Source organism: Monodelphis domestica, chromosome 4 (assembly GCF_027887165.1).
Source record: "Monodelphis domestica isolate mMonDom1 chromosome 4, mMonDom1.pri, whole genome shotgun sequence".
Taxonomy (NCBI): Eukaryota; Metazoa; Chordata; class Mammalia; order Didelphimorphia; family Didelphidae; genus Monodelphis; species Monodelphis domestica.
This window is the reverse complement of record NC_077230.1, coordinates 382131021-382158609: the sequence shown is the minus strand read 5'-3', so window position 1 is coordinate 382158609 and position 27589 is coordinate 382131021. Positions and strand designations below refer to the sequence as shown.

At 49.1% G+C, this 27589-nt stretch overlaps 1 protein-coding gene across 1 annotated transcript in view; it reads right to left on the bottom strand.

Annotated features, from left to right (window-relative positions):
• The window catches only part of RUNX3 (RUNX family transcription factor 3), a 35181-nt gene extending 31295 nt beyond the window's left edge, over positions 1-3886 (bottom strand). The window contains exons 1-2 of the mRNA XM_056795528.1: positions 2947-3886; positions 373-529 (exon numbers count right to left, since the gene is read on the bottom strand). Of these exons, the coding sequence (XP_056651506.1) occupies positions 373-529; positions 2947-3222 (433 nt within the window). The 5' untranslated portion in view covers positions 3223-3886. The remainder of the gene's footprint in view (positions 1-372; positions 530-2946) is intronic.
• Positions 3887-27589: the final 23703 nt, after the last annotated feature.

Below are 27589 nucleotides of genomic sequence, written 5' to 3'. Positions count from 1 at the left end.
TATTCTGATCCCAAAGCAAAGTGGCTGCATTTGGAGACAGAGGACCTGGGTCTGCAATCTCAGGTCTACAATTCATTCACTACCTGGGTGACGGCGGGCAAATCGCTGAACCTTTCCCTCTGTGCCTTGGTTTTCTCCACTAAAAATTGAAGGAGGAGGCTGGATGGGACGACCCCTTAGGTCCTTGCCAGCTCCAAAGCCCAAGGAGGTTTCATCCTGCATCTTTCTCCCTTGTCTGGACCCAGCATCTCGTCAGAGCCGTCTCCTTTTGGGGAGCCCCTTTTCCTCAGCTTCAATGGGGAAGGGTCCAAACTCCCCTGAGCATCTCGGCCCCCCACCCCACCCCTGCCAGGATAAACCCCAGTTCCTCACCTCGGCCACTTCGGCCAACGAACCGAAGGTCGTTAAATCGGGCCACCTGGTTCTTCATGACGGCGGAAGCATTACGAAGTTCAGCCGAGTAATTCTCATCATTGCCAGCCATCACTGTCACCACAGTGCCATCAGGGACATCCCCCAGGGCCACCACCTAGGGTAGGGTTGTGAAGAATGGGGAAAAGAGTTTAGGATCTCCTGGAGAGGAGCCCTTGGGGAAGGAGAGCTACAGTGCTCAGAGTTCTTACCTCCCAAAGGAAAGGGAAAAATCCCTGGGCTGGCCACGTACATCAAATAAGGGAATTGGACTAGATGGTGTCTGAGGTCCCTTCTCAATAAAATGAAGGTCCAGGGCTAAGTGGTTGTAAGGTCTCTTTCTAGCCCCAATATTCTTTGACCTCATCTCTGAGTGACCTTGTACAAGTCTCCTTCTCACTGTTTTCTGAACTACATAATCTCTAAAGTGGCTCTCTATGATCTATTCTGAGTTCCCTTCCAACTGGGACATTCTAAGCTACTATTCAAGAGACCTGATGAGAATTAAAAAAAAAAATCTACAATTGCAAACCCCAAACAATATCCTCCTCCCATCCTGTCAGCTCTCCTTCCTTAAACCATATGACAAAACCAAAAACCAAGCATAAAGGAGGGGAGGGGAGGCAAAAAACACAATACACTGGACCAATAAAAAACAAATCATTTTAATTCTAAACTCCTCAGTTTCCTTACTGGTTAAAGAAAAAAGTAGGAGAGAGAACACCCTCACTAATCAATCTCATAAGGTTGTTGCAGAAAATCATTTTTATCTGTTACCAAGTGTTCTTTCTTTCTCTCTATCATCTATCCACCCATCTATCAATCTCTGTCTATCTACAGCTGGGACTTTGCTTAGCCTGCCTAGTGAAGAATTAGAACACTGTCCACATTCCTGGGCAAAAGACAGAAAGGAAATAAAGGGAAAAAAATAATGTTTGTTGATGACAAAAGAAACTCAACAGATAATTTTAAAGAATGTCCTCCTTGATGCCATTAAGGTGGAGAAACAAATGCCTGCTTTGTGGGTTCAGTCTGTGACCCTAGAATCCTAGCCACAGTGGTTGCAGAAAATGGGCTTGACTTAAGCTGCCAAACGCTTGGACATGCGAGTTTTTTTGGGGGGGGGGTGTTGGTGGTTGTTTTAAAATTTGTTTTGTTTCAGGGGGAGGGAGTGGATCATGGGAGTGTTTGGGTTAAGGAGGTTCTAACCGGGGATTCTTTTAGCTAAGCTTTTAAAGGGAGAGAAATACAAGGGTCTTCCCAGCCTAGGATGCACCTGTCAGTCTAACTGGGGGGTGGGGGCGGGGAAGCTGGGGATGTTGCCTACTTGGCACAAATGACTGGGCTGCAGAGTGCCTTATGGCTGGGAGGAGGGGGGTATGCATATTCTGCAAGTTAGGGGGTTAGCCACTGGGTGGGGAGCCCGGATACCAGTCCCTTGAACATGACTTCTGCATTCAGAGAATGGGAATCCAGATGGAATAATTTCAAGGAGAAAATTTTTTGGGGGGGTCTGATTAAAAAGGCCAGATTTCCTATCAGCATCCTGTCTTCTTTTAATTTCAAAAGATGCCTTTTAAGCCTGGAATGACAGTGCAACCCATGATGGGGCTATTCAAGTCACAGTGGCTTTCCCCCCTCCATGAACTGCCACTCCCTCCCCTCTGACCCCCATACATTTTACAGGAATTTTGGATGTCACCCTCAGAAAAGGGCAGTCTCCCTTTTTTCCAACGTGGGGTTGCTTAATGGGGCAAGGCCTCACTGGGTCATGAATTGGCTCAGGTGGATCAGCACCCAGCAGCTGCTATTGTCCTCACCCTCCCCCTTCTTCCTCCTGCCCATCCTCACGATGTGTGTGATCGAATTTCACACAGATTTTTTAGGGGAAAACCGCCTGCTTTCATTTCATCGCCGCCTCTTTTTAAAAAAATTAAAAATAAAGAAGAAAACGAAACAGTTCCTGCCTCCGCGTTGCAGAGAAAGATCCCTCCAGATGACAGCGGAGGGGGGTTCCCATATCTCAGCTCAGGGTTTGCAGAAATTAAAAAAAAATCTAGGGCTCCAGGTTGGGGAGTAAAAGGGGGGGTGGGCATCCAAGCCAGGAGCACCAGTGGGGTACTCTGCCAAGAGTCCTGGACTGGCAGTCAGAAGACCGGGGTATGAATTCTTGGCCCTGCTACTTTAGGGCCTGTGACCTTGGGGAAGTCACCTCAACCTTTTTGGCCCTCAGCTTCCTCTATATAAAATGGGTGACGGTGGAGAGAACTGACCTAGAGAACCTCCAAGATCCCTTGTTGCCAGCCCTAAATCTCTTAAAACCCGGTTGCCGCAACTTCCTCCTCTCCCAAACAATAATGAAATAGATTCTGCGAAATCACCGGCAGCTCCCCAAAGGCCGGGAGTCTGGTCATCCCGGCTGGCTGTCCGTCCGCGGGGGCGGAGCCGCTCGGACAGCGAGAGCCGTCGGGGCAGCAGGTCCCCTCCCAACTCCCCGGGGTACCCTGTCCTGCAGGGTCGGGAGGAAGTACTCACCTTGAAGGCCACGGGCAGCGTCTTGTTGCAGCGCCAGTGCGAGGGGAGCACGGAGCACAGGAAGTTCGGGCTGTCGGTGCGGACCAGCTCGCCCGCGTGGTCAGCCAGCACGTCCACCACGGAGCGCACTTCGGGCCTGGCGCGCCCGCTCGGCCCTCCGGCAGTGGTCGCCTGCGTGCTCAGCGCCCCGCTGTTCTCGCCCATCTTGCCGCAAGGGAAGGCCGTGGAGGGAGGTGTGAAGCGCCGGCTGGTGCTCGGGTCTACGGGAATACGCATAACAGCGGGAGTCAGGGCACCCGGCCGGCGGCGGGGCAGCAGCGGGGACTGCGCGGGAGGCGCGCGCCCCCGAGGCTCGAGCGGGCTCCTTCGGGGGCCGCTTCGGAGAGAGGGGGAGAGAAACGCCGAAAAGGAGAAGCGGTCACGGCCCGGAGGCGCTCAGGAAATGCGCCGGGGCTGCTGCGCAGCGCCCAGGGGGAGTCCCGAGGGGGGGACACGCCGCCTGTACCCGGCACGCTCCGGGGCCTCAGGGGGTGGGTGCCGGGGCAGCCGAGCCGTCCCCAGCCCGCGGACAGCGAAGCCAGGCGGCGGCCAAACTCGCCTCGAGGGCGCGGTCTGTCCAGGGCTTCCGAAGAGCCTCCCCTGGGGCCTGCAGCGCCCGCCCGGTGCGCGCGCTCTCCTCGGCCCCTGCCCAGACCCCACCCGGCCTCCTAGGGCAGCATCAGCGCGTCCCCTCTGGTAGGTCTTCCCCAACCCCGAGACGGGGCGGCGGCGGCGCTGGATTCCGACGGCGGCTGGCTGAGTCCTGAGGCCTCTCCCCTAGCGGAGTCCCGCCGGCCCGAACTCTACGAGCCGCCGGCAGCGTCCCCTCCCCCGCTCTCCGCTTCCCACAGACGTTTCGCCGACTCTGACACCAGCTAAAAAAATATATAATCAAGCGGCGGCGCCGCAGCCACCCAGGGAGGGTAGTTACCCGGGGGCCCGCCGAGGGGCGGGGCTGACCACGAGCGACGGCCCGAGCGGCCAATCCGTGTCGCCTACTGGGGAAAGGATTTACTTAAAAAAAAAATTAAGAAAAGAAAACCAGCGCGGAGGGGGCGGGGCCGCAACTAGGCACCGCCCTCGGAGGGTGTTGGAGCGCAGAGTCCGGGAGCTGTGGCTCCTCGAGGGTGAGATGAGGGGGGAGGGGGCTGTTTGCCCTATTTATTTATTTCTTTTCTAAACGACCCAGTTAAAACTCAAGCTTCCGAAGTCCCCGGAGGTTGCACTGCTTCTCTAATCCTTTCCTCCCTTTCCCCACACCCCCGCCCTCGTTTCAGCTCCCCAGCCCGGTGGGCGCCGCCGTCTGGGCCCCAGCCCAGTCTCCTCCTTGCGTTCCCTAGACGCTCGGGCCTGGAGCGAAATTTCCCCTCTTGCCCAGGGTAGGCTCCTAGAGCCCCCTTGGATCCGACGTGGGGGGGGGGGGAGTTAAGTGGCCGCAATTAGCGGCTGGGGCTTGAAGCTTCCGCCTGCCGCCCCCGACACTCCAGCCTATTCTAACCCCCAATTTCAGCCGTCCTTCCAAACTCTTCCACGCTCTAACCTCACCCCGACGCCCCAACCTGCCACCCCTTCCCTCCCTCCCCCCATAACCCCAAGAAATCCTCAAAGCCAAGGCAGGGACTGTAGCAGCCAGACAGGGGCGGGGCGCGGAGTAAACGAAATTTCAACAAGTCGCTGCTTTAAGGCTTGCTTTTTCTCTAGAAGTCGGCCGCAAGGACAGAGAAGGAGACTTGGGAACTAGCCGGTCCCGCTGGGGACCCTCCAGGCCGGGGTTCTGGGCCGCTTGCGCCCGTTCTCTGACCTAGGGACATCGTGGCGATCCTAGATGCCTTTCCAAGAAAGAGGAAAGGAAACGGGCTCTCAGAGGCCACCCGTTTTGCGGCCTTGGGTCGGGGCTTGGCTTCCTGGCTTAGGGCCCCCGTTCTCCTTGTGTCCTAGGAGGAGCCGTTGGCCCCAACCTCGAGATTGCGTTTTCGGGGTCCCTGGCCAGACAGGGCGAAGGGTTGGCTAGGTTAACGCAGTTTGGTGCGCCCAGTGCGCTGTAGAAAATGCTCTAAAATACTGAAGACACCTGGCAGGGCCACCGCCCTTCCCCTTCGTTAGAGGGGAGTAGGGAGAATTGGGGTTGGGAGTCCGGATGACTGGTCTTTGCTTCATCTGGTCGCTAATCTGCTATTCTGTCATAGGCACGTTCTCGGAGGACAATCTGCCCATGGAGGGAACAGGATCGGTTTGGAGAGGGGACGAAATGGGAAGTCGCCAGCCCTTAGGAAAGGGAGTTTTCTTAGGGGGAAAGGGGAATTTCCTCTACACACGCTTTTAGATGATTGAAGTGTAGGGGGAATCTCTAAGGGGCCGTCCCAGCTGAGCGCCGACACCCTTAGGAGGCCCTTTGTCCAGCGCGATCTACCCTAACTACCGAGGTCAGCGTGAATGTTGCCCGCGGGGCCCCTTCTCGGGCCGGGCCAAGCAAGGAATGGGGAAAGTTACTGGGAAGCCAAAACTCAAGTATTCATTCATTCCTCGCCTGCAGGGAGAGTGGTCTCCGTGGCGCTCTGGTCCCAGTCTCAGAGATTGGGCTCCTGCCTGCGATCCCTCCCCAACCTCAGGGTCTTTTTCTCCGGCCCCTCGGAACCGCTTGCAGTGAATTGCAGGGAGACGGGGGAAGGAGGCTTGGTCCTCAAAGAAACAAACTGGGCACTGCTCACAGAGAGCGGGGAAACAGCCAGGGGGACCTGGTTTACAATCCTGGCTCTGCTCTTTGCGAATGTGGGTGACCTTGGGCAAGTTACTTGCCCTTTCTGGGTCTCATTTTACCCACCTGTAAAAGGATGGGAATTAGCTGCTCTTTAAGGATTAGGACTCAATGTTATTCCCCAAGCCTGTATCCCAACTGGTCCCACCGAGCCCGGATTCCGGGTGGTTTGGGAAGTCCGGGAGGCTGGCTGGTCTTTGACCGAAGCCCTGGGGCTTTGTATGGATTAGGACAGCAGCACTGACTCCCTCATTATTTGTGCATTTTATAGGCAGATTTTCCTCTTCTACTTCCCCCTTGCTCGGTCCCCGCGTCATAGGCCTAGATACATAGACGTCAGAACTTCAGAAAGGGTGCTGGGAGTAAGAGTGGAAGCAAAGTCCCGCGGGTGTTTGGACTAAAACAGCATTAGGGACTCCTTCCAAACTAAATTGGGTACTGGATGGGCGCTGCCCCTAGCGAGTCCTGCGTGGTGCACAAACTCCTGAGTCTGAAACTCAGTTTCCTCCTCTATAAAATTACAGAACCTTAGAATTGTAAATGACCTCGGAGTCCTTAGAGTTCCGCGGGAACCTGAGCGGGAGAGCATCATGTTAGTTCCTCCGCCTCCGTTGAAAAACTGAAGCTCTCTCCCTCTCCTGGCAGCTCCCTCCCTTCCAGTTCTGGAAGTTGTCCCTTAATCTGCCTCGCGCCCACCTCGGCTTTTAGTTCAGCCCTGTGGACCACAAAGAGCCAGTCTAATCCTTCTTGCACTGGTCGCCCCTTCATTCAGCTACTAGAGAAAAAAGCCCACCATCATCCCTCCTAGGCTTCCTGTCCCCTGTTCTTTCTGCATTTCTTCAGATGCCACAGCCTTAGTACAGTGCCTAAATGTTTATTTCCTTCCTTCCTTCCTTCCTTCCTTCCTTCCTTCCTTCCTTCCTTCCTTCCTTCCTTCCTTCCTTCCTTCCTTCCTTCCTTCCTTCCTTCCTTCCTTCCTTCCTTCCTTCCTTCCTTCCTTCCTTCCTTCCTTCCTTCCTTCCTTCCTTCCTTCCTTCCTTCCTTCCTTCCTTCCTTCCTTCCTTCCTGAGTTCAAATCCCCTTTCAGGGGACTTCCATTTTGCTGGATGACCCTAATATATCGTTTAACTAGCCAGTCTAGGTTTCCTCTTCTGTAAAATGGGGATAATCATAGCATCTCCTTTTCAGGGTTTTGTGAGGATAAAGTGAAATAATAGTTGTAAAGCTCTTTGCAGCTCTCAAAGTGCCCCGTAAATGCTAGTTGCAAATAGCATAATGATTATCCTCTGGGCCATCCTTCTCTTATTGCCTCTCTAGCTTGTCAACCAACAGCCGCCCCCAGGCCTGGACACTGTAGTGCCACTTAGGGAGGCAAAGGCTCTCAGGGCTAGATTCCGAAGCAAGACGAGGCTCGCCTGGACCCTTCGCTCAACCCAGTTGGCCTCAGAATCCTGCTCTCCGAGCATCTCGGGGATGCTCAAACGAGAACTGGAGAATGGGGGAAGTGGGAGCGGTCTGAATGGCCAATTATGAACCTCTTCTTCGGACACGCCTTCCGGGGCCTTAATGAGCACGTGACAAATCAATAATTATAAGGATTCATCTATAGAGGAAAAAGTCACAACCAGATTTGTCAAGTGGACCGTTGCGTTACTCTGTCCAAATCTCTTTTACACCCGTATACAGCGACCGACGACTGATACAAGGAGGCGGAGCTGAAGCTGTTAGTCCCATTTTAAAGAGGTAGAAACTGAGTCCTGCTCGCCACAGGGAAAAGGCTTGCCCAAGGTCACTCCTCGAAACTGTGCCAAATGAGTTCCCTTGATTCCCAAAGAAGGAATCCTTCCACTAGTGAAGCCCCAGCAATTTTCTCGCGGAAAGTCCAATTTCAATTTGGAAAGAAAAACCGTGCAGGAAAAGTCAGAGGCGGACGACAATGGTCCGGTCCTTTCCTCCTTTTCAGGTTTTCTTCCTTTTCCACTCTATTTGACGTCTCCTCCCCGTCTCCCCAGACTCCCGTCCCAGCTCCCTTGGTTTCTCCAAGCAGCCCTACGACCTGAAAGCCTCACTCCGATCCAGCTCCCACTCCAATGCCTTCTAATGTACAAAGAACCTTCTTTCCAACAAGCTCCGATAGTAGGAGCCAGCGATTCTTATCCCCACTTTTGCCCAGAGGCAAACGAGCCTCAGAGAGGTTAAGCTATTTTCCCAAAGTCACAGGGCGAGAAAGTTTGGAGTTTGCAAGTCGTGTGCCATCGCGGCTCTCCTGACTCCATCGGTAGTCATTCGGCTGGCTTCTTCAAACGTGCGGGGACGTTACAAAACCCATTTCTCAAAGTCGGGCTGAGGACGGAGTGGGGAAATGGGGGCAGAGGGGGAAAGGAACAGAACATACAGGCCACCCGGGGTGAAGAGAGGCCTCTCCCCCATCTGGTAACCGCGGAGGGGGGCGGAGTAGCGCTGTCTCTGTCCCACTGCATCCGGTACAGGGGAGAGCAACCGCAGCCCTCCGAAAGGCAGGCAGCCTGGGGAAGCGGCTGGCCTGGAATCCGCACCTCCCTCCCTCCCTTTCTCCGTAGGTTGGGGCTCCCTCTGGCCCTAGCCAGGAGAGGAAGAGACTGGGCGGGACCCAACGGTTTGCTATTCCTGTTGCAACCGCTAGTTGGAGCCTGCGTCCCGTCGGTGGCTACTCGCCTTCCCCTCCCCCAACTTCTGCCCGCCTTGCGCACAGATGTGTCCCAGCTGAGGCCGGCACTGTCCAGGCAGAGGCAGCTGCGACTTGGGGCTGACCTGTTCGTTCTTGTCAGTTCGGATCCCGGGAGAGACGGGTGCGTGGCTCCCATTCCCCCTCTCCCCGACGACAGGCAGACGCCCATCTATCTACCTTCCCGTCTAGGGTGGATAGACTCACTCCTTTTTTCACTGCCTTCTGGGGCCCTTCTTCCCCCTCTCCACCTGACCGACACCCATCTTTCTCCCAGGCCAAACTCACTGATACTCCTTGTCTCCATCCTTTTAAAACCATGCCCTTCCTCCGCCAGCATTCTGGATAGATGAGCACCCGTCAGACTGTTACTGTCCTTTCTTTTTTCCGAGCCCTGGACAGAGCAGGGCATTGGAGCTTCTCTTTAACAAACGGAGCAACAGAAAAGTCCCTCTCTCCTCTTCCTCCAGGCTCCGGTCCTGGGTCCGACAGACCCGCTCCTCCAGGGGGTTACACAGCTGGTCCCTAGAGCGCCGCGGATCCTTTAATCCCTGCTCTTCAGCTCAGTCAACAAGCATTTTTTAAACGCCTGCTGTACTCTAGACACCAAATACGAAGATCTGCAAAAGAAGTTCCTAGGCAGAGGGGAAAGAAGCCGGCCCTTCCGTGGGTGGGAATTGTGCCACTGTTAACTGTCAGACTCCCTCGGGCGCACACAGCTACTCAGGGCCAGCTGGACAGGTGTGAATAGAAACCTGTGAGTGGGTCTGGTTTTCCCTGTGGCCTGCGTGGGAATGCCTGAATTGTGTGAGCCTGACTGGGTGTCGGCACTCTAGGAGTCTCCGTGGGCGTGTTCTAGGGGCCCGAGATCGGGCTCAAAGGGGCGCCCGTGGTCCCATAGGTGTATGCCTGTGCCTGTGAACATGGGCATATGGGTGGGTGCGTTGTCGTGTCTGAGCCATGGAGGGCTGAAAGGGTGTGTGCACGAGTTGGGATATTAAATATAAGCCTGAATGTTTTGTGTGAGCCCGGGAGTGCATGCGGAAAGTTAGGTGCTGTGTGTGCCTCGGAGGCAGCCAGGGAATAAGGGAGTTGGGGGGCGGGGCAGGACAGAACCGCGCGCCAATAGAGTCCGCCCGGAGCTTCACTAGGGGCCCCGAGGGCTCCCGCCAGGTCTAAGAAGGGCGCAGCGCCCGGCGTCGGGGAGGGCTGGGCTGGTAAGTGACAGCGCTCCTTGAGCGCCACGTGTCCTCAGCCAACAGCCTCCCTCGGCTAGCCGGGAGCCTGGGGCTGAGCCTGCCGGTGCTTCCTCTGGCGCCCACCGCCTTCCCCGAACCGGCTGAGGGTGGAGTAGAGTACAGTTTTCCTACCCCACCAGCCTCCGCGCCCCTCCTCTCCATTCTCGGAGAGACCTGCCCTGCCTTCCTGTCTTGGGGCCTTCTTCTGTCCTCCTGGCTGTGGCCCTCCAACCCCAACTAACTGGGGATGCAGCCAGTCTTTCCTCTTGGGGTCTGAAGAGACAGAGAGTAGGTCTGGAGGTGGCCGAACTGAAATTCTCTTTGAAAAACCGAGAAGGCCCCGACAGAAGCGAAGAATAAAGGAGGATCTCCGAGCTGGCTGGGGCCTTCTTAAGGTATCGAATATCAAAGGAGGAAGGAACCTAAGAGCATCGAATATAAAGAGCTGGCAGGGGTCAGGGAATATACAGTGTTGGAGATCAAGTCTAATCCTCTCGTTTTACAGACGAGGAAACTGAGGCAAAGAGATGAAAATAACTGATCCAAAGCCACTGGGGGAAGTAATGGCAGACTAGAACTCCAGCACATATCTTCCCGGAACCGGGCTCCATTTCGGCATGACTTTAGAATTCCCTCCCTACCCCAATCCTGAAAAAATGGTTGCCACTTGCTTTTTGAGCTCCTTAGCAGTTCCAATCATCATTTATTATCCTTATTTTTACTGTCGGGCCACTGTCTTAGATCTTTTTAATTTGGGGACAGGGAAGAGAGGAAAAACGAAGGGACCTAGAAGATCTAGAAGGGGACCAACCAGGTAGCGTCCGGTGGTGTTTGTGTAGACCGCCGCTCGCAGATCTCGAGTTACCGCAATTCCCGGCTCATAATTAGAACTGAACTGGACTTTAGGGATAATCTGGTTCCTCAATTAAATGTTCTGAGTTCTAGAGACTAGAGACAAGCCCACATAGGAAGTGTAGGAGCAGGAATTGGACTGCAGGTTCATTGAATTCAAATTTAGCAATTCTTTGCAGCACACTATGCACTTCAAAGCCCTCCTAAATCTCCCCCGCAAAATAATTTTCCCTAAAGCAAAAATTCCGAGCGCCCTCCTCCCCCTAATCCCGTCTCTCCTCCGTGGGATGGCCATTATTGAGGATGGAGCAGTGAAAAAGAGAAACCCCGGCTTCGGAAGCACCAAAGTTTCCCCTTTGGGCTCCAAAGCCTGTGCTCGGTCTGACTTTGCGCTCCTAAAGCCCTTTTCCGAAGTGACGTTCGGCGTTCTAAGGTTCTAAGCTTAGCCTCTCGCCCGGGGTTTCCAGCTGGCGAGTCCGTTTCCCCGGGCGCCCCGCCGGATCTGCCCCCAGGCCCAGTCCCACCCGATCCCTGGGGGGCCCAGCCAGCGATCTTAAAGTCCATATAGGCGCCGCTGCCAGGCTTCTCCACGTGTGCCAGGCAGCGGTGCCTAGGCCTTGGGTGGGATCCACACGTTTCCAGGGCCGTGGGGGACTCCTGATTGGAAACGGTTTCTATAAATATTCACCTCACGGTTCATTTTTCCGGAAAGTTGTTATTTTTCCCCCCTCGCCCTGGGTTATATTTAGCCCGTCGGTTATTTTCAGCGGCCGCCGCTGAGCTCAGCGGCCGGCCGGCCCAGCTCCCAGCGGAGCCGCCCCGGAGGCTGCTCGGGAAATGTCCGATCCCTGCCGCTCCTCGTTCAGCCCTCGGCCGTCACCGCAGCCCCGGCCAGGGGCTATGAGATCCGCAAGTTTCCACCAGTCGGGACCAGAGAGAGAGCCCCTGGAGGCGGAAGAGGCCAGACTGGGCCCAGGGAAACGCGAGTTTGGGGGCGGGGGTGGGGCGGGGCAGAGAAGGAAAGAAACCTGGATTAAGCACCTACCATGGGCCAGGCTCTGGGCTACGGGCTCTATCAATTTCATCTCATTTGATCCTTAAGACAACCCTGAGGTTAAGTGCCCCATTTGGCCCTTTGATAGTTTAGGGAGCTGAGGCAGGCGTTAAATAACTTGCCAGGATCAGTGTCTGGGGCTGGGTTTGAATTCAAATCTACCTGTCTCCAGGCTTCAGCTGCCTTGGAAGGCACCCCAGAAAGGATCCATCCAATGCTGCCTAGACCAGACAGAAATGTACAATAAGGGCCTTTCAGCCTCTGCCCACCACCTCCGGAGACAGCCCCCTCCACTTTGGGACAGTCCTGAATTGTCAGGAACTGGAATACAGGAATGTGGTAGAGGGCTAGACCGGGAGTCAGGTAGACCTGGGTTCAAATCCCTCCTCAGATGCCTACTAGCTGGGAGCCTCTGGCCAAGCCAGGAATCAATCTCTTTGGCTCTGTCTCTTTTCTCTCTCTTTCCTCCCACTTGGCTTTTCTCACACATAAAATGGGGATGGTGCTAAAAGCTCCTAAGCCCAGGATCAAATGAATGAATGCATGCTACTCTGTAAGGCTTGGAGCTTTGTACAATGGGGAATTATTATGGCTATTTGGAATGGAATTAGGGAATCTTTTCTACACTAGATTAAAAACCTCCCTGGTGACATTTCAAGAAAACTGGAATTGCTGTTAAACCCCCTGAGTTTAAGTTTAAATTCTAGCTCTACTGCTCCTCACTAGTTGTGTGATCTTGGGCAAGTCACATCTTCTCTATGGACTTATTTCCTTAACTACAAAACTACAAGTTGGTTAGGCTCTACTCCCAGCTCCATACCTTTGTGAGCTTGGGTAAGTCACAGGATCACACATTTGGAGCTGAAAGAGATCTTCGAAGTCCAGTCTGATCCCAGTCATTTTACAGATGGGGAAACTGAGACCCAGGGTGGTTATTAAGTGACTTGCCCAAGGTAGTAAATTGCAGAGATTTGAACCAGCTTTTCACTGTGCCACTCAAATCACTTTCCCTCAGTTTCCTGCAATGTAAAAATGAGCAGCTTGGATTAGATAGGAGATCTGAAGGCTCTTTCTGCTTTAAAGCCTATGATCCTGAGGCCAGGTAGCAGGAAATGCTTGTGGGTGGCAGCAGAGCTAAGTATTTACTCAGGTCCCAGCCTCCTCCCTTCTTCCAGTTAGGCCAAAGGTAGGGCCCTTGGAAGAGCTAGAACTTGCAGGGAGCTTTCTGGGGGTGGGGCCTAGGCTGCTATGCAGGTGGCTGGTGGTTCATTCCCAGTTCCTCTTTCATCTTCCCTTCCCCCTCCCTCCAGTTTCCTGCCTCCCCCCTTTCCTGGTTCCCTGACCCTTGCTGTTTGCATTTTGACCCAAAGGACCGGCTGTGGATTCTGGGGATGAAGGAAGAAAGGCTTTGGGTCAGAGTGGGAATCCCCAACTGGAGAAGACTGGGGGTAGAGGGAGAACAAGGAAAGTCTGATAAGGGTTCTAGCCCCCACCCTAGTCCCAAATGCAAGGACACTGGGGAGACTTTCAAAGGAATGTAAGAGAATGCTGCTCTTTGCTGGGAGCAGATTGTGGGAGGTTGTCCTGGGTTCTCTCTCTGGTGGGCCTTAGTGGGCAATGGAATACCTGCTCTAGAGAGGTGACTAGTGAATCTTATACAGAATAGAAGCTCAATAAATATCAGGATCTTCCTCTGTAAACTGAGAGGGTAGGACTTGATGGTGTCTAAGGCTCCTCTTAGCTGACATTTTGTGGTTTAAGATCCCTTCCTCCTTTGACAGTCTCTATTCATACATTCTATATACTAAGGTACCGGTTAGCTTTCACATTCTGGAATCTAAGATCCCTCCCAGCTCTGACATTCTCTGTTCTAAGGTCTCTCCCAGCTCTGACATTCTCTGTTCTAAGGTCTCTCCCATGACTCTGACAGTCTCTGTTCTAAGATCTCTCCCAGCTCTGACATTCTCTGTTCTAAGGTCTCTCCCAGCTCTGACATTCTCTGTTCTAAGCTCTCTCCCATCTCTGACAGTCTCTGTTCTAAGGTCTCTCCCAGCTCTGACATTCTCTGTTCTAAGGTCTCTCCCAGCTCTGACATTCTCTGTTCTAAGGTCCCTCCCAGCTCTGACATTCTCTGTTCTAAGGTCTCTCCCAGCTCTGACAATTCTCTGTTCTAAGCTCTCTCCCAGCTCTGACTCTGACAGTCTCTGTTCTAAGGTCTCTCCCAGCTCTGACATTCTCTGTTCTAAGGTCTCTCCCAGCTCTGACATTCTCTGTTCTGAGGTCTCTCCCAGCTCTGACATTCTCTGTTCTAAGCTCTCTCCCAGTTCTGACATCCTGTGTTCTAAGGTCTCTCCCAGCTCTGACATTCTGTCTTGTAAGATCCAACTCTCCACTTCAGAAGGGGCCACAGCCTCTTAGGACTCTGGGATCTGAGCTGAGCCATCTCCTTTCTCCTTTCCCTCTCCCTGAGGAAAGAGATAAGAGGTGTAGGCAGAGTTCATTTAATTCAACACATATGCCAAGTACCCAATATACGCAAGGCAACCTCAGAGGCTGGAGTATTAAAGCCTCAACTAAAATTCTTCTTACTGAGGGAAACCATTCCTGATATCTGCTTAATTCCACTGTTGATTATTTCCAACTTCTCGGTCTCTACCTTGTTAGGGCATCATCACTGGCATGTTGGCCCACCCATTCTACTATGAGCTCCTTGAGAGGAGAGACTGTCTTTTTTGCCTTTCTTTAAACCCCCTGGCACACAGTACGGGTTTAAAACATTCATTGATTGCCTGACTGAAGCTTATATAAAGTACAGTACTGGGTACCTGGGAATATAAAGATGCAAAAAAGACATGGCGCCAGACCTCAAAGGATTTCCCGACTAGTAGGAAGAATGATATACTTGAGGTGGCAAGGTGTCACTGGAAGATGCTGGAGGTGGAAGAAGGAAACCTGGGTTCTGGTCTTGGAGATGGGATTTGAACTTGGCACTCCTGCTTTCTAGGTGAGTCTAGACGAGTCACAGTCTTTCTAAAACTCAGTTTCCTTTTCTGTAAAGTGGAGCCAATACTATTTTTAACCACCTTCCTCATAGACTACGTGAGGAAAATAAACTTTAGCTTTCCATTGCAAAAGTGCCTTTAATAATTTTTTAGAAAATGAAGGAGAGATTATAAACCGAGTGAGTCATTTTACTCTGTTACAGTACTGATTAAAGATGTCTTAGCCAGTCCTTCTCAAATATTTACTTTTAAATGCTTTAAAGTAAACATAAAAAAGACATTTTAAGTACCCTTCATAATAAGAATGTTTGATTTATGCTAATAACATGTATGAAGACTAATTCAGATAGTTATTCAAGTATTCATTTGGCTTGGAATGCCATTCCAGTTGATAGCTAAAGTATTATAGCATCAATATGTGCTATGTATATATGAGTTATTGTGTGAACAAATAAATACCATATTAGACAGCTATGGAGGAGACTTAGAGAATACTCCAATTTGGAGTCAATAAAACGGGAGCTCAGATCCTGACTCAAACACTCCAAGATGACCTTGGGAAAGTCACTTACCTCTCTGGGCCTCAGTTTCCTTATTTGTCAAATGAAGACATTGGACTTGATGGCCTGCCTCTAAGGTCCCTTCTAGCTCTCAATTCATAATCCTTGAGAATGTTATTAGAGCAGAGGAAAGACACTAAGAGAAATACAAGGGAGTGGTCCCTTTCATCTTTGCACCTTTACTCCTCAACTGCAAATGCCTTTCCAAGGTTACTGACATTCTTTTAATCATAAATCTAAATAACTTTCCCCCCATATTCTTCCTCCCTGATCATCCTGATCTCCTGGACAGCCTCTCCTCAGGATTTTATGACTGTCCTCTCTGGGTTCTTTTCTTACCTGTCTGACCACTCCTTTTCTATCTCTTTTTCTGGCTCATCATATATGTCCCACTCCCTCCGTATAGGTGTGCGCCAAGGCTCTGCTCTGGATTCACTTCTTTTCTTTTTCTATCTCCTCCCTTTTGGGTATTCATCACCTCCCATGGGCTCAATGATTATCTCTGTCTCTGCAGGTGACTCCCAGGTCGATAGAATCATCCCATGACTCTTGAGTTCCATTCTGACATCCACAACTGCCTTTTGGGCATTTCCAACCAGTTACTCCATAGTCAACTCAAACTCAACAAAATGAAACTCATTATCTTCTTCCCTTGACCCTCCTTGTCCTCTTAGCTCCCTTGTTTCTGTCAAGTTCACCACCATCCTTCAAGACACCAAGATTCGCCATCTTGAAGTCATCCAAGCCTCTTTCATTTCCCTCTCTCCACATAACCAATCAATTGCCAAGATTTGTTAAGCAAACCCCCAAAGAATAGCTTTCATCCATCCCTTTCCATTCATTTAAATAGCCATCAACATACAGGATTGTGGAAGGGACAATCATGTGGGGAGACCCAGAGGGAACAATGAGTTTGGAGGTAGAAGCTTTGGCTTCAGGTCTCTGCTCTGTGACAGGTGTGAAGAGTTAGAGGGTATTTAAGGTCCCATACAGCTCTGAATCCATAGGAGTTAATAGGAAATGCGTTGCATTTACCCAGGAATATCCTAGCATCTCCCCATAAAATTTGATATTTTATGTCTTGCTTTTAAAGTTTGTATTTTAAAGCAATTTTAGTTGTTAATTTAAAATTGTTTTAAGTAATAAAAATAATAAAATTAACTAATAAAACCAATTTAATAATTTAAGCAAATTAATTTAAAATTAATAAAATTTAAAAGTTTAATAAAAATACAGTCCTTTATTCTTAATAATTTAATAAATTTTCATTTTAAAAGAAAATTCTTGGAGTATTTGCTCTAATGAAATTGTGTATGCCTATGTCTAAATTCTATAAATGGAGTGAAATAAGGTTGGAAATGTAAGTTGTACACAGTTTCTGGGCAGCCACATGTCTACAACAGTCAGGGCCAGAGGCAGAGAGAGTAGTTCATCAGGGAGGTCAAGATCTAAGGGAAATACTCTTTGGTGACCAGTGTAACCATTCAAATTAATGGTCAAATGAAGCATTTCCTAAATCCCACCCAAGTCATTTATTAACTATATGATCCTATTCAAATCAAATAACCTCTCAATACCTTAGTTTCCATATTTGTCAAATGACAGGTTGGGCTCAAAAGGTAGAAAAATGCTTTCTAGATCTAAAGCCATGCTCCAAATGGACCTAGACAAGGTACCCATCTACAATATTTTGAGATTGAAAGACAGACTAAAAGAATTTAAAACTGCCAGAATCCAAATGTCTCCAAGTTTTGCTTTAAGTTGGAGGAAGATTTGTTTCCAAGTGATTTCTGCCTTGTTCTAGGTCTTAAGAAGGCCACCTTTTTATCTCTTCCTCATTCCTTTCCTTCCTCCCTCCTTTCCCTCCCTCCCTCCTTCCCTTCCTTCCTTCTTTCCTTGCTTGCTCTCTTGTTTGCTTCCTTCCTCTTTTCCTTTCCTTTCCCTTCCTTCCTTCCTTCCTTCCTTCCTTCCTTCCTTCCTTCCTTCCTTCCTTCCTTCCTTCCTTCCTTGCTTCCTTCCTTCCTTCCTTCCTTCTTTCCTTCCTTCCTTCCTTCCTTCCTTCCTTCCTTCCTTCCTTCCTTCCTTCCTTCCTTCCTTCCTTCCTTCCTTCCTTCCTTCCTTCCTTCCTTCCTTCCTTCCTTCCTTCCTTCCTTCCTTCTTTCCTCAGCTCTTACCCAGATACTTGAACTCCTCTTTTTTTGAAAGATTCAGACTCCTTTACCTTTAGCCCAGTGCAGGTTGGGAAGCCAAGGTAGAATAAAGGTCTTGTGATTCTGAAGGTTTTTACTATGGTGCTCTAAGATACCTCAAGGTACAATTTTGCAATTTCCCCCAATCCTACTCACACCATGTATTCCTAGAGCAAACAACCTGTGTCTGTCCTTTCATTTCCCTCATTTCTTCTCCCTGCATGTTAGTTTCCAACCCTGGCATGACCACATCAATCAAGATGGTCCCTCTAGGCATGATGCTTAAGGACCCTCAGAGAAGGCAACGAAAAGATCACTCAGCAGTGAGTCAGAATACTTGGGCTTCAGTTTTACCATCACTATGAACTATAGAACTTAGAAAATTCTCTTCTCTGAGCCCCAGTTTCTTCTTCTTTAAAATGTGAGAGTTGAACTAAACTGGGTTTAAATCCCTCTCCAGCTCTGACATTATATATTCTGGCGTTCTTGTCAGCTTATGTATTCTGTGTCCTAAATTTTCATCCAGGTCACAATTCTAACATTTAGTGTTCTAAGAGCATATTCCAACTCTGACATTCAAAGCTTTATAGCCCCTGGAGCTCTGTCTGTTTTATAAAGTCCTTCCTATCTTTTTTTATAAAGTCTATTCCAACTTCTAGGGACCCTCCCAGCTCTGATATTCTATACTCCCAGGTCTCTTTTTAGTTTTAACATTCTGTATTCTAAGGTTCTTCCAAGTTCTCATACCCTATGTTCTAAGTTCCCTCCATTTAGCATTCTAAGAGCTCTCCGTTCTGATATCTTGTATTTTAAGTTCCTTCCAGTTCTGATATTCTGGGTTTTAAGGTCCTTTCCAGCTTTAACATTCTTTGCTCTAAGTTCCTTCCCAGCTCTGACATTCTGGGTTTGAAACTGCCCTGCAGCTCTAAAATTCTCTTTTCTAAGACTTTGAGCTCTGACATTCTCTGTTCCAAGGTCTCTTCCAGCTCTGACATTCTCTGTTCTAAGGTCTCTTCCAGCTCTGACATTCTCTGTTCCAAGGTCTCTCCCAGCTCTGACATTCTCTGTTCTAAGGTCTCTCCCAGCTCTGTTCTAAGCTCTCTCCCAGCTCTGACATTCTCTGTTCCAAGGTCTCTTCCAGCTCTGACATTCTCTGTTCTAAGGTCTCTCCCAGCTCTGACATTCTCTGTTCTAAGGTCTCTCCCAGCTCTGTTCTAAGGTCTCTCCCAGCTCTGACATTCTCTGTTCCAAGGTCTCTCCCAGCTCTGACATTCTCTGTTCTGAGGTCTCTCCCAGCTCTGACATTCTCTGTTCTAAGGTCTCTCCCAGCTCTGACATTCTCTGTTCTAAGGTCTCTCCCAGCTCTGACATTCTCTGTTCTAAGGTCTCTCCCAGCTCTGACATTCTCTGTTCTAAGCTCTCTCCCAGCTCTGACATTCTCTGTTCTAAGGCTCCTCTTAGCTCTGACATTCTGGGTTCTAAGAGCTCTGACAGCGATAACATTGTCTGTTCTAGGGGCCCTCCCAGCTCAGCCATTGTGTTTTGAGATTCCTCCCAGCCCTGAGCTCTAATACTGCTGGAGTCTGTCACCATTCAGCATTGCTTGTCGGTTTTCAGAAAAAGCCTTCTATTCCCTTTCTCCTCCTCCCATCCCCCTCATGTTTCCCAGCAGCCTCCGGACAGAGGAAAGGGGGAGCCAGGATATATGGATGAATGGCGAAGAATAGAAGTTGAGCAGCCCAATTGGGTCTCTGACCGCATGTCCCACATGGAGTTTCTCCGTGTCTACATTTCTGGGGGAAATCAGTCCATATTGACTTGTGGGAAATGCATTTTAGAGCTCTTAACAGATCAGATCTGGCTCCCTTTGAGGCCTCTTCCCTGGCTATGTTTTAGCAGAGGTTAATAGCCAGTGTCATTTCCCTCCTCCCCTTCTCCCCCTAACCCCACCACCAAACATGGATCTTATTGGAAGAAGCTTCACATTTAAAGGCCCTAGGGTCTCTGTCAGTGAGGGAACCAGTCCCCTTCCATGGGAACTAGCCCAGATGGCTCCCCCTCCCTCAGGCAGCCTCCTGGGCTTTAATTCAGTAAACTGAGGTTGAATTGCAACAATGCTAGCATTAACCTCAAAGAAATCCCCTTTCGGAAGTTTCCCATTAACAATTCATGGCCCCCAAAAGTTCCAAAGTCAACTCAGTAGACTTTGTGGTATAGAAGAAGGAGCACTGGGCTCAGTCAGGCCTAGACTTTAGTCTCAGCACCATAGTCACGAATGTTCTGTGTGGATAGGGGCAAGGCAGTTCCCTTCCCTGGGCCTCAGCACTGAAGGCCCTTTTCAGATGGAAGAGCTTAGCCTCACAGATCTAACATTCTATATTCTAAGGTTTCTTAACAGCTCTGACATTCTGGGTTCTAAGGTCTCTCCTAGCTCTGACATTGTCTGTTCTAAAGTCTCTCCCAGCTCTGACATTCTCTGTTCTAAGATCTCTCCCAGCTCTGACATTCTCTGTTCTAAGGTCTCTCCCAGCTCTGACATTGTCTGTTCTAAGGTCTCTCCCAGCTCTGACATTCTCTGTTCTAATATCTCTCCCAGCTCTGACATTCCCTGTTCTAAGGTCTCTCCCAGCTCTGACATTCTCTGTTCTAAGATCTCTCCCAGCTCTGACATCCTCTGTTCTAAGGTCTCTCCCAGCTCTGACATTCTGTGCTCTAAGGTCCTTCCTGGCTCTGACATACTAGGTTCTAAGGTTCCTCCCAGCTCTGACATTCTGGGTTCTAAGGTTCCTCCCAGCTCTGACATTCTGGGTTCTAAGGTTCCTCCCAGCTCTGACATTCTGAATTCTAAGGGTCCTCCCAGCTCTGACATTCTGTGCTCTAAGGATTCTCCCAGCTCTGACATTTTGGGTTCTAAGATCCTTCCAGTTCTGACATTCTGGGTTCTAAGATCCTTTCCAGCTCTGACATTCTGGGTTCTAAGGTTCCTCCCAGCTCTGACATTCTGGGTTCTAAGGTTCCTCCCAGCTCTGACATTCTGAATTCTAAGGGTCCTCCCAGCTCTGACATTCTGTGCTCTAAGGATTCTCCCAGCTCTGACATTTTGGGTTCTAAGATCCTTCCAGTTCTGACATTCTGGGTTCTAAGATCCTTTCCAGCTCTGACATTCTGGGTTCTAAGGTTCCTCCCAGCTCTGACATTCTGAGTTTTAAGGGTCCTCCCAGCTCTGAAATCCTATATTCTAAGGCTCATTCTCCCAGCTCTGGCATTTAGTGCTCTAAGTATTCTCCTAGCTCTGACATTCTGGGTTTTGTGGTCCTCTTAACTTAAATCCTGTATAATCCTATGGCTGATCTGTTTGGGGCCAGTCAACTCCAATGAAAGGTTGCTTCCATTCTAATCTTACTCCTCCTGATGGGTGTTACATGATGCATATTGGCAAGCAGGGTCCATCTGGGAGACTGAGCAGGGAAGAGTCTGCCTAGTCATTTCCACATCATCCCCATTATCTTTTGTGCATCCCTTTAGTCTGAATTCTTCTTATGGTCTCTTCATAACCTTCAGAATTGTCACGACTTCATCTCTTCTCCCTTTGACTCTTCATTCTTTCCTTCATCCCATTTTCCTTTCCCCAATTTCTTCCTGCTTTTTCACTGCTATTATCTTGGCTAGCCAAATGACGGGGTAGATAAACCCATTATTGTTGGAAGAAAGAGTTGGGTGGGGCAGTGAAGGCAGAAAGACTCAAGGTTTAAATCCTGTGGCACACAGTTTCTAACTGTGATTCTGGGAGTCACCTCAACTCTGAGCCTTAAGTTCCTCATTTGTAAAATGGATACAATGAACCCTATCCTATCTACCTATTTTATAAAAATATCCCGAGGAAACTGCTTTACAAATTGGAGCATCCTCAAACCAAACCTGTACTCTAAGTAGTGTCCCTTTCCAGCTTCAGCTCAAACACTCCCTGGATTTTTCTCCTTGTCTGCCACTGAACAAAGCCCTTGAGATCCTTCCTTTCCAGTTGTGGGAAGCACTCCCTGTAATCTCCTTGTCCTCCAACCTCCCACCTGGCAGGAGCCAGAGATCAGAAAGGGAGCTTAGAATGTAGTCACACAGAATTGGAAGGCATCTGAGAAATGATATAGTCCAACACCCTCCTTTGTGAGGAAAACGAATCCCCGAGATTGGAAATTACATAATCAGTCACTTAAGAAGTTAGTGAAACAGCAGGACTGGAATCAATGTGTCTCAGTTCTCTGGTCAGAGATCTTTCACTCTGTGCCCTATTGGTATTTCTATAAGGTCCTGGCTCATGGAGGAAGTTCATTCTATGGTTCTGTTGACCCATTCATCCTATGTACCTGTTCCAACCTCATTCAATATTTCCCAAGTTAAAAATTCAGCCAGGATCAATCTCAAGATGAAGATTATAGAACTGAAATAATTGAAAATCAAAACCTGGAGGAACATTAGAACTTGGAATGTTAGAGCTGGGAAGGGCCTTAGAATACAGAATGTTAGAGCTGAGAGAGCTCCTGGAACTCAGAATGTCAGAACTAGGGGGTCCCTTAGAACACAATGTCAGAGATTGGAGGAGTCTTGGAACCGAGACTATCAGAGCTAGAAGAGACTTTAGAACCCAGAATGTTAGCACTAGGAGGACCCTTAGAACCCAGAATGTTAGAGCTGGGAGGACCCTTAGAACCCAGAATGTTAGAGCTGGGAGGAACCTAAGAATCAAGAATGTCAGAGCTGGGAAGACCCTTAGAACCCAGAATGTTAGAGCTGGGAGGACCCTTAGAACCCAGAATGTTAGAGCTGGGAGGAACCTAAGAATCAAGAATGTCAGAGCTGGGAAGACCCTTAGAACCCAGAATGTTAGAGCTGGGAGGACCCTTAGAACCCAGAATGTTAGAGCTGGGAGGACTCTTAGATCCCAGAATGTTAGAGCTGGGAGGACCCTTAGAACCCAGAATGTTAGAGCTGGGAGGACCCTTAGAACCCAGAATGTTAGAGCTGGGAAGACCCTTAGAACCCAGAATATTAGAGCTGGGAGGACTCTTAGAACCCAGAATGTCAGAGCTGGGAGGACCCTTAGAACCCAGAATGTTAGAGCTGGGAGGACCCTTAGAACCCAGAATGTTAGAACTGGGAGGACCCTTAGAACCCAGAATGTTAGTGCTAAGAAGATCCTTAGAACTTAGAATATTAGAGCTGGGGGAATCTTTAAAAGATGGATTATCAGAACTGAGAGAGATCTTAGAACACAGAATGTCAGAATGTAATGTGACTGTATAACATAGTATACCAGAGCTGAGAGGGTCCTTAGAAATAAAGAATATCAGAGGGATTTTATAATGTCAAAGATTAGCACACATAATGCTATGTTAGAGTGACCTGAGAATGTAGTTAGAATCTATTTGAATCTAGAAGATGTGTTAAATATGGAGGAGAATACAAAGCTACCCTATTCATTCATTTAATAATAAATAAAATGTTTTCTATTTCTACTGTGTATGGATCCCTCTACTGGATGCTGAGCAAGGGGGGGGGGGGGAGATTTAAATAAAATTGGGCCCCTGGTCTTAAGGAATCTAAAAAGAAAAGGAAGTAAAGTTGTCCAAGGTCAAAAGGCAAGTTATTGGCAAAGCTGGAAATGGAACTTGGAACTCTCCAGCCTCCTGACTCTGGGTCCAGCCCAGTTTTTTCTCACTCCATCACACAGACTTAACATTCTTTCCTCCTACCCAATTTAGTCCTGATTTGCCCCTTTCTCTCCCATTCCTCTAAAAGCCCATCTCCTTATGGAGATTCTTCCTGGAGTAACCAGCCCTGAAGTGGAGTGGGGAGATACTAATCCAAGGTCATGAACTGTTTCCAAATGGTGCTCCTGTAAAAGGTTCCCCAATCCTTCGGCTTTTCCTGGGTCTTTCTGGAGCAGGCCGGAGCTCCACTGCAGGGATGGGAGTGGGAGGGTTGGGGATGGAGGCGAAGTTGGGGGGTTGTAGAGAGAACAACATTGGCCTGTCCTTTGCCCCCTGGCCCAGCAGGTCCCTGGCTTGGCCAGTCTCCATGGCCCAGTGCGGGCTCCATTAGAGTTTTTTTCCACCTCCCTGGAAAGGGCCTAATGACTGTCAGCCCTGGTGGAGCTGTAATTAATTTCAGAGGCTGATTGCTTGGAGGAAACAAGGGGGCTTTGCCCTTACGCGCAGGAAGATTACAGCTGTATTTCATGTGGTTGGCCAGGAACGCGGCCCCCCCACCCCTACCCCAGCATTCCTGCTAGCAATAAAAGCCACATGGCTTTCAAATGTCGCCCTTGAAAAACACACACACACACACACACACACACACACACACACACACACACACACTTTCGGAAAGAAATCAACTATGTTTTGTATGCATGGCATGAGATAAAAAAGCAGCTATACATCAGTGCTTCAAGAACACTTGGGCCTTTATGTTTGGGTTTCAGACAGGTCCCAAGAGGAGTGGGGCTGTCCACCGAATGCCCATGCCAGTGCCCACTCTGGGCACATCTGCCTGTCTCTGGGGAGCAGGAGGGACATTTTGGGGAGATGTGGGGTAGGGAGGCTCATTGACCACTCCACTGTGGGATCTGCAAGGGCCTCCATCTTGGGGATTCTTCAGGTGGATTGGTCAATGGCTGGATCTTGACTGAGTACCAGCTGTGAGTCCATGGTAGTGGAGGGCATTGGGGATGGTTGTACCACAAACTCAGAAGGAGATGCAACATTGGCACAGTCCCTGCCTCTCTCTGACTGGAGAGCCAAGACTTAGAATTATAGAAAGCTCTAACATGGAATGTTCCAACTAGATCTTAGAGATAGTTAATCCAACCCCTTCATTTCACAGTAGAGGAAACTGAGTCAGGGAATGGTCATACATCTAATTAGAGGCAGAGGTGGGACTATTCTCTTTCAACTGCACTCTGTCCTTGAAATATTCCTCCTCTCCCCATCCACCTTCCATTCTTCTAAAAGTTCTAGAAAGATCTCTTCCATCTAGAAGCTACCCACAACTAACTGGAAAGAGGAACCTAATTACCCATGGATTTCCGTCCTAGAAAATCTTTACAAAGAAGGTTACAAAGCAGAGAAATGGATCAGATGACCCTGGGGGTGCTCCTCCCTCAAGCTTTTGTGTGCTTATGATTTTCTCTGCCTTTCCATGGTTCAAAATCTGCCCCCAACCCTACCTCTTCCTTAAAGCTTTCTTATATCACCCTAGCCCACACTGATCCCTCATTCTGTGTTCTCATCACCCTTCCTGGCAATGCCACTGTGATGCCCCTTCTTCCTCTTAGAAGTACCCCATCCATTTAAGTATCACAGTGGATAAAGTGCCAGGAACTGGAGTCGGAAAGAACTGAGTTCAAATCCAGCCTTAGATACTTCCTAGCTGTGTGACCTTGAGCAACTCACTTAACCCTGTTTGCCTCAGTTTCCTCTCCTGTCAAATGAGCTAGAGTAGGATATGGCAAATCGCTCTTTGATCTTTGACAAGAAAGCCCCAAATGGGTTCATAAAGAGTCAGAAATGACTGAACAACAAACACTGTGTGTTCAATGTGTCTGGGACCCAAGGCATGACCAAAATGAATCTGGTTTTACCTCAGTGAGAAAGAGCAGAGTAGGGTATGGTGGCTGCTTAGTGTAATGGTTAATACTAGCAATGCTGAGAATATAGCCTTTGGAAAGGAGATTGGAAGAGAGAATGTGGATGATTCTAATCAAGAGAGTGGAAAAGGAAGTCCATGTGCACAAGCTCTTGGTGGAAGTTCAGGAGCACACATCTCTCTTGAATGGGAATAATGGCACATGTTGAATATATTTAATTTCCTTCAAGTGAGCAGTGAGACCTGTGTGTGGGCACCCATCCTGTGGACTCTTCTGCAAAGTAGAGGGAAGCCGATAAGAGCTGAGTTCATAAGCTGTGCCCTTTTTCAGAGAAGGACCTGGACCCTCGAAGCCTGAAACCTTCTCCATCACTATGGCTGTCCTAGAACTTAGTCTTAGCTCTGCTTTGCTGTGTGATGGTGGCCAAGTGATTTGCACCCTCTGGGCTTCAGATTGTTCTGAAATGAGACACAGTTGGCTGAAACTTAGTCCTCAAGGGCCCCCGCCATTCTGATGGGGGAACAATAGCCACCGCAGTTTGGCGTGTGCTCATCTCCTCTGGGGATGTGCTCAGGATCAAGTCTCATCCATCCCCTTGCTGTTGCCAATTCTGCGTTGTCCTTGGGGCTCCATTTCCTCCCGGAGACACACCCCATCCCCTCCCTTGAATATTCTAGCCTTGAGAGCCAGGGAATATAGCTTCATATCTAACTTCATTGCCTCCTGCTTCAGTTTAAGCTTTTCCTTTATCCCACTGTCCTTAATAGACAAGGAGAAAGATTCCGCTTTGGTTCGGAGAAAGTGTCCCTTGACCAAGTCAGAGATGATTAGATCAGAAAATGTGAGAGTTGGAATGAAGGAACTTTAGAATTCAGGATGTCAGAGGGGAATGGGCCCTTAGAAGATAGAATGTCCATGTCGGAAGAGGTCTTAGAACAGAGAAAGTCAGAGCTGGGAAGAGTGGGATGGCCCTTAGAACAGAGAATGCTAGATATGAGTGTTGCCCTAAAATAACCAGTGGTATAACTGGAAGGATCCTTGGAGCATAGATTGACTTTGGAGAGACTTTAGAATATAAAATGTTGGAGCTGGAAGGAAGCCCATAGAACATCTCTTTCAAATGCTTTATTTTAGAGAGGAGGAAACTGAGGTTTAGAGGATGTAGGAACTTGGTCAAAGATACCCAGAAAAATGACTGGCAGAGTAAAGGTTGCATCCCAGCTCTCCGGACTCCTTGTTCTAGACTCTTTCCATAAGATCTCGTTATTCCAGGGCCCCAGTCAGTTTCAGACCTCTTCTCCAAAGGCTGTGGCCCCAGCCCCTTTAGTTTTCCTTCCCTGGGGGCTCCTGGCTGCCCAGGCAGTAGCCCCATTGGGGCACAGTTTCCTTCCCCCCCCCAGGACCTAGTAGCTCTGGCTGGAGCCCTTATTATGCCATAATTACCCTCATTAGAGAAACACCTCTTCATGGTGGAGACACCTTTCCCCCCCTTTTTTCCACTCACATTAAGGCAGGGTCAGTGTTTCCGTAATAAACCCTTCTTTTTCAAGGGGCTGTAATTTGGCTATAAAACTGCCAGAGCTGCCGAATAGGGGCAGTGAGGACAGCCCTGTTGGTGGTGATGGGGTTTGTGTGAATGTGTGTAGGGCGGAGAGATTCCAAAATAATATGTATTTATAAAAGCCCATCTGGCCCATTTCCCCAAGCCCTGAGATATTAGGAGGGCGCACATAGGCACGCATACCCATAAATATACACACATGCTCATAAACACACACACACACACCTGTAAACATGCACACACCTGTAAACACATACACAGATCCTTGAGGACAGTGTCTGGCACACAGGAAATGCTTAATAAATGTTGGCAGATAGGCTGAGCACACGTTCAGATAATGGGTGGAGATGGAGAACTGGGGGGTCCTTAGCAATCATCTCCAACCCCCATATTTTACAGAGGAGGAAATCCTTTAAGCCCCATCTTATGGAAATCCATGAGGATTTCATGGGCAGCCCAGAGAGGTTAGGTCACTTCCCTAAGGTCACAGAGATGGAAAGTTGCAGGCTCCCAATCTGTTCTTTCTACTATATCATGTTGCCTTTTGAAAAACTGTACCCTCATAAAATACCTGGAAACACCCATACCTAGCATCACCCATGTTCTTGCAAAATGCATACAGAGACTCATAGACATGTCTATAGACACACACACATTTAGTTTGGTGCAGTGTAGTCAGCAGCGAACCAAGCGCTGCTTCCAAAGACAGGAAGCCTTGGGTTCAAATCCCACCCCTGATACTAGCTGTGTGAACATGGGTACATCTTTTAAATTCTCTCAGTCTCAGGTTTCTCATCTGTAAAATGGGGATAATAATACTTATCAGGAAAGACATCTGAGAAGTTGACACCCAAGCTATCCTCTGTAGGAAGTCGGGGATTTTAAGAGGGCCATTGAGAAAATTCTTGTCCCATTTCACAGGGTCCTTGTCAGGCTCAAATGAGATAATGTAGGTGAAGCACTTTGCAAAAATTTAAAATTACTATATAAATGTTAGTGATTGTTATTTTGTAGTTATTATTATTAGTAGTAGAAGTAGTAATAGTA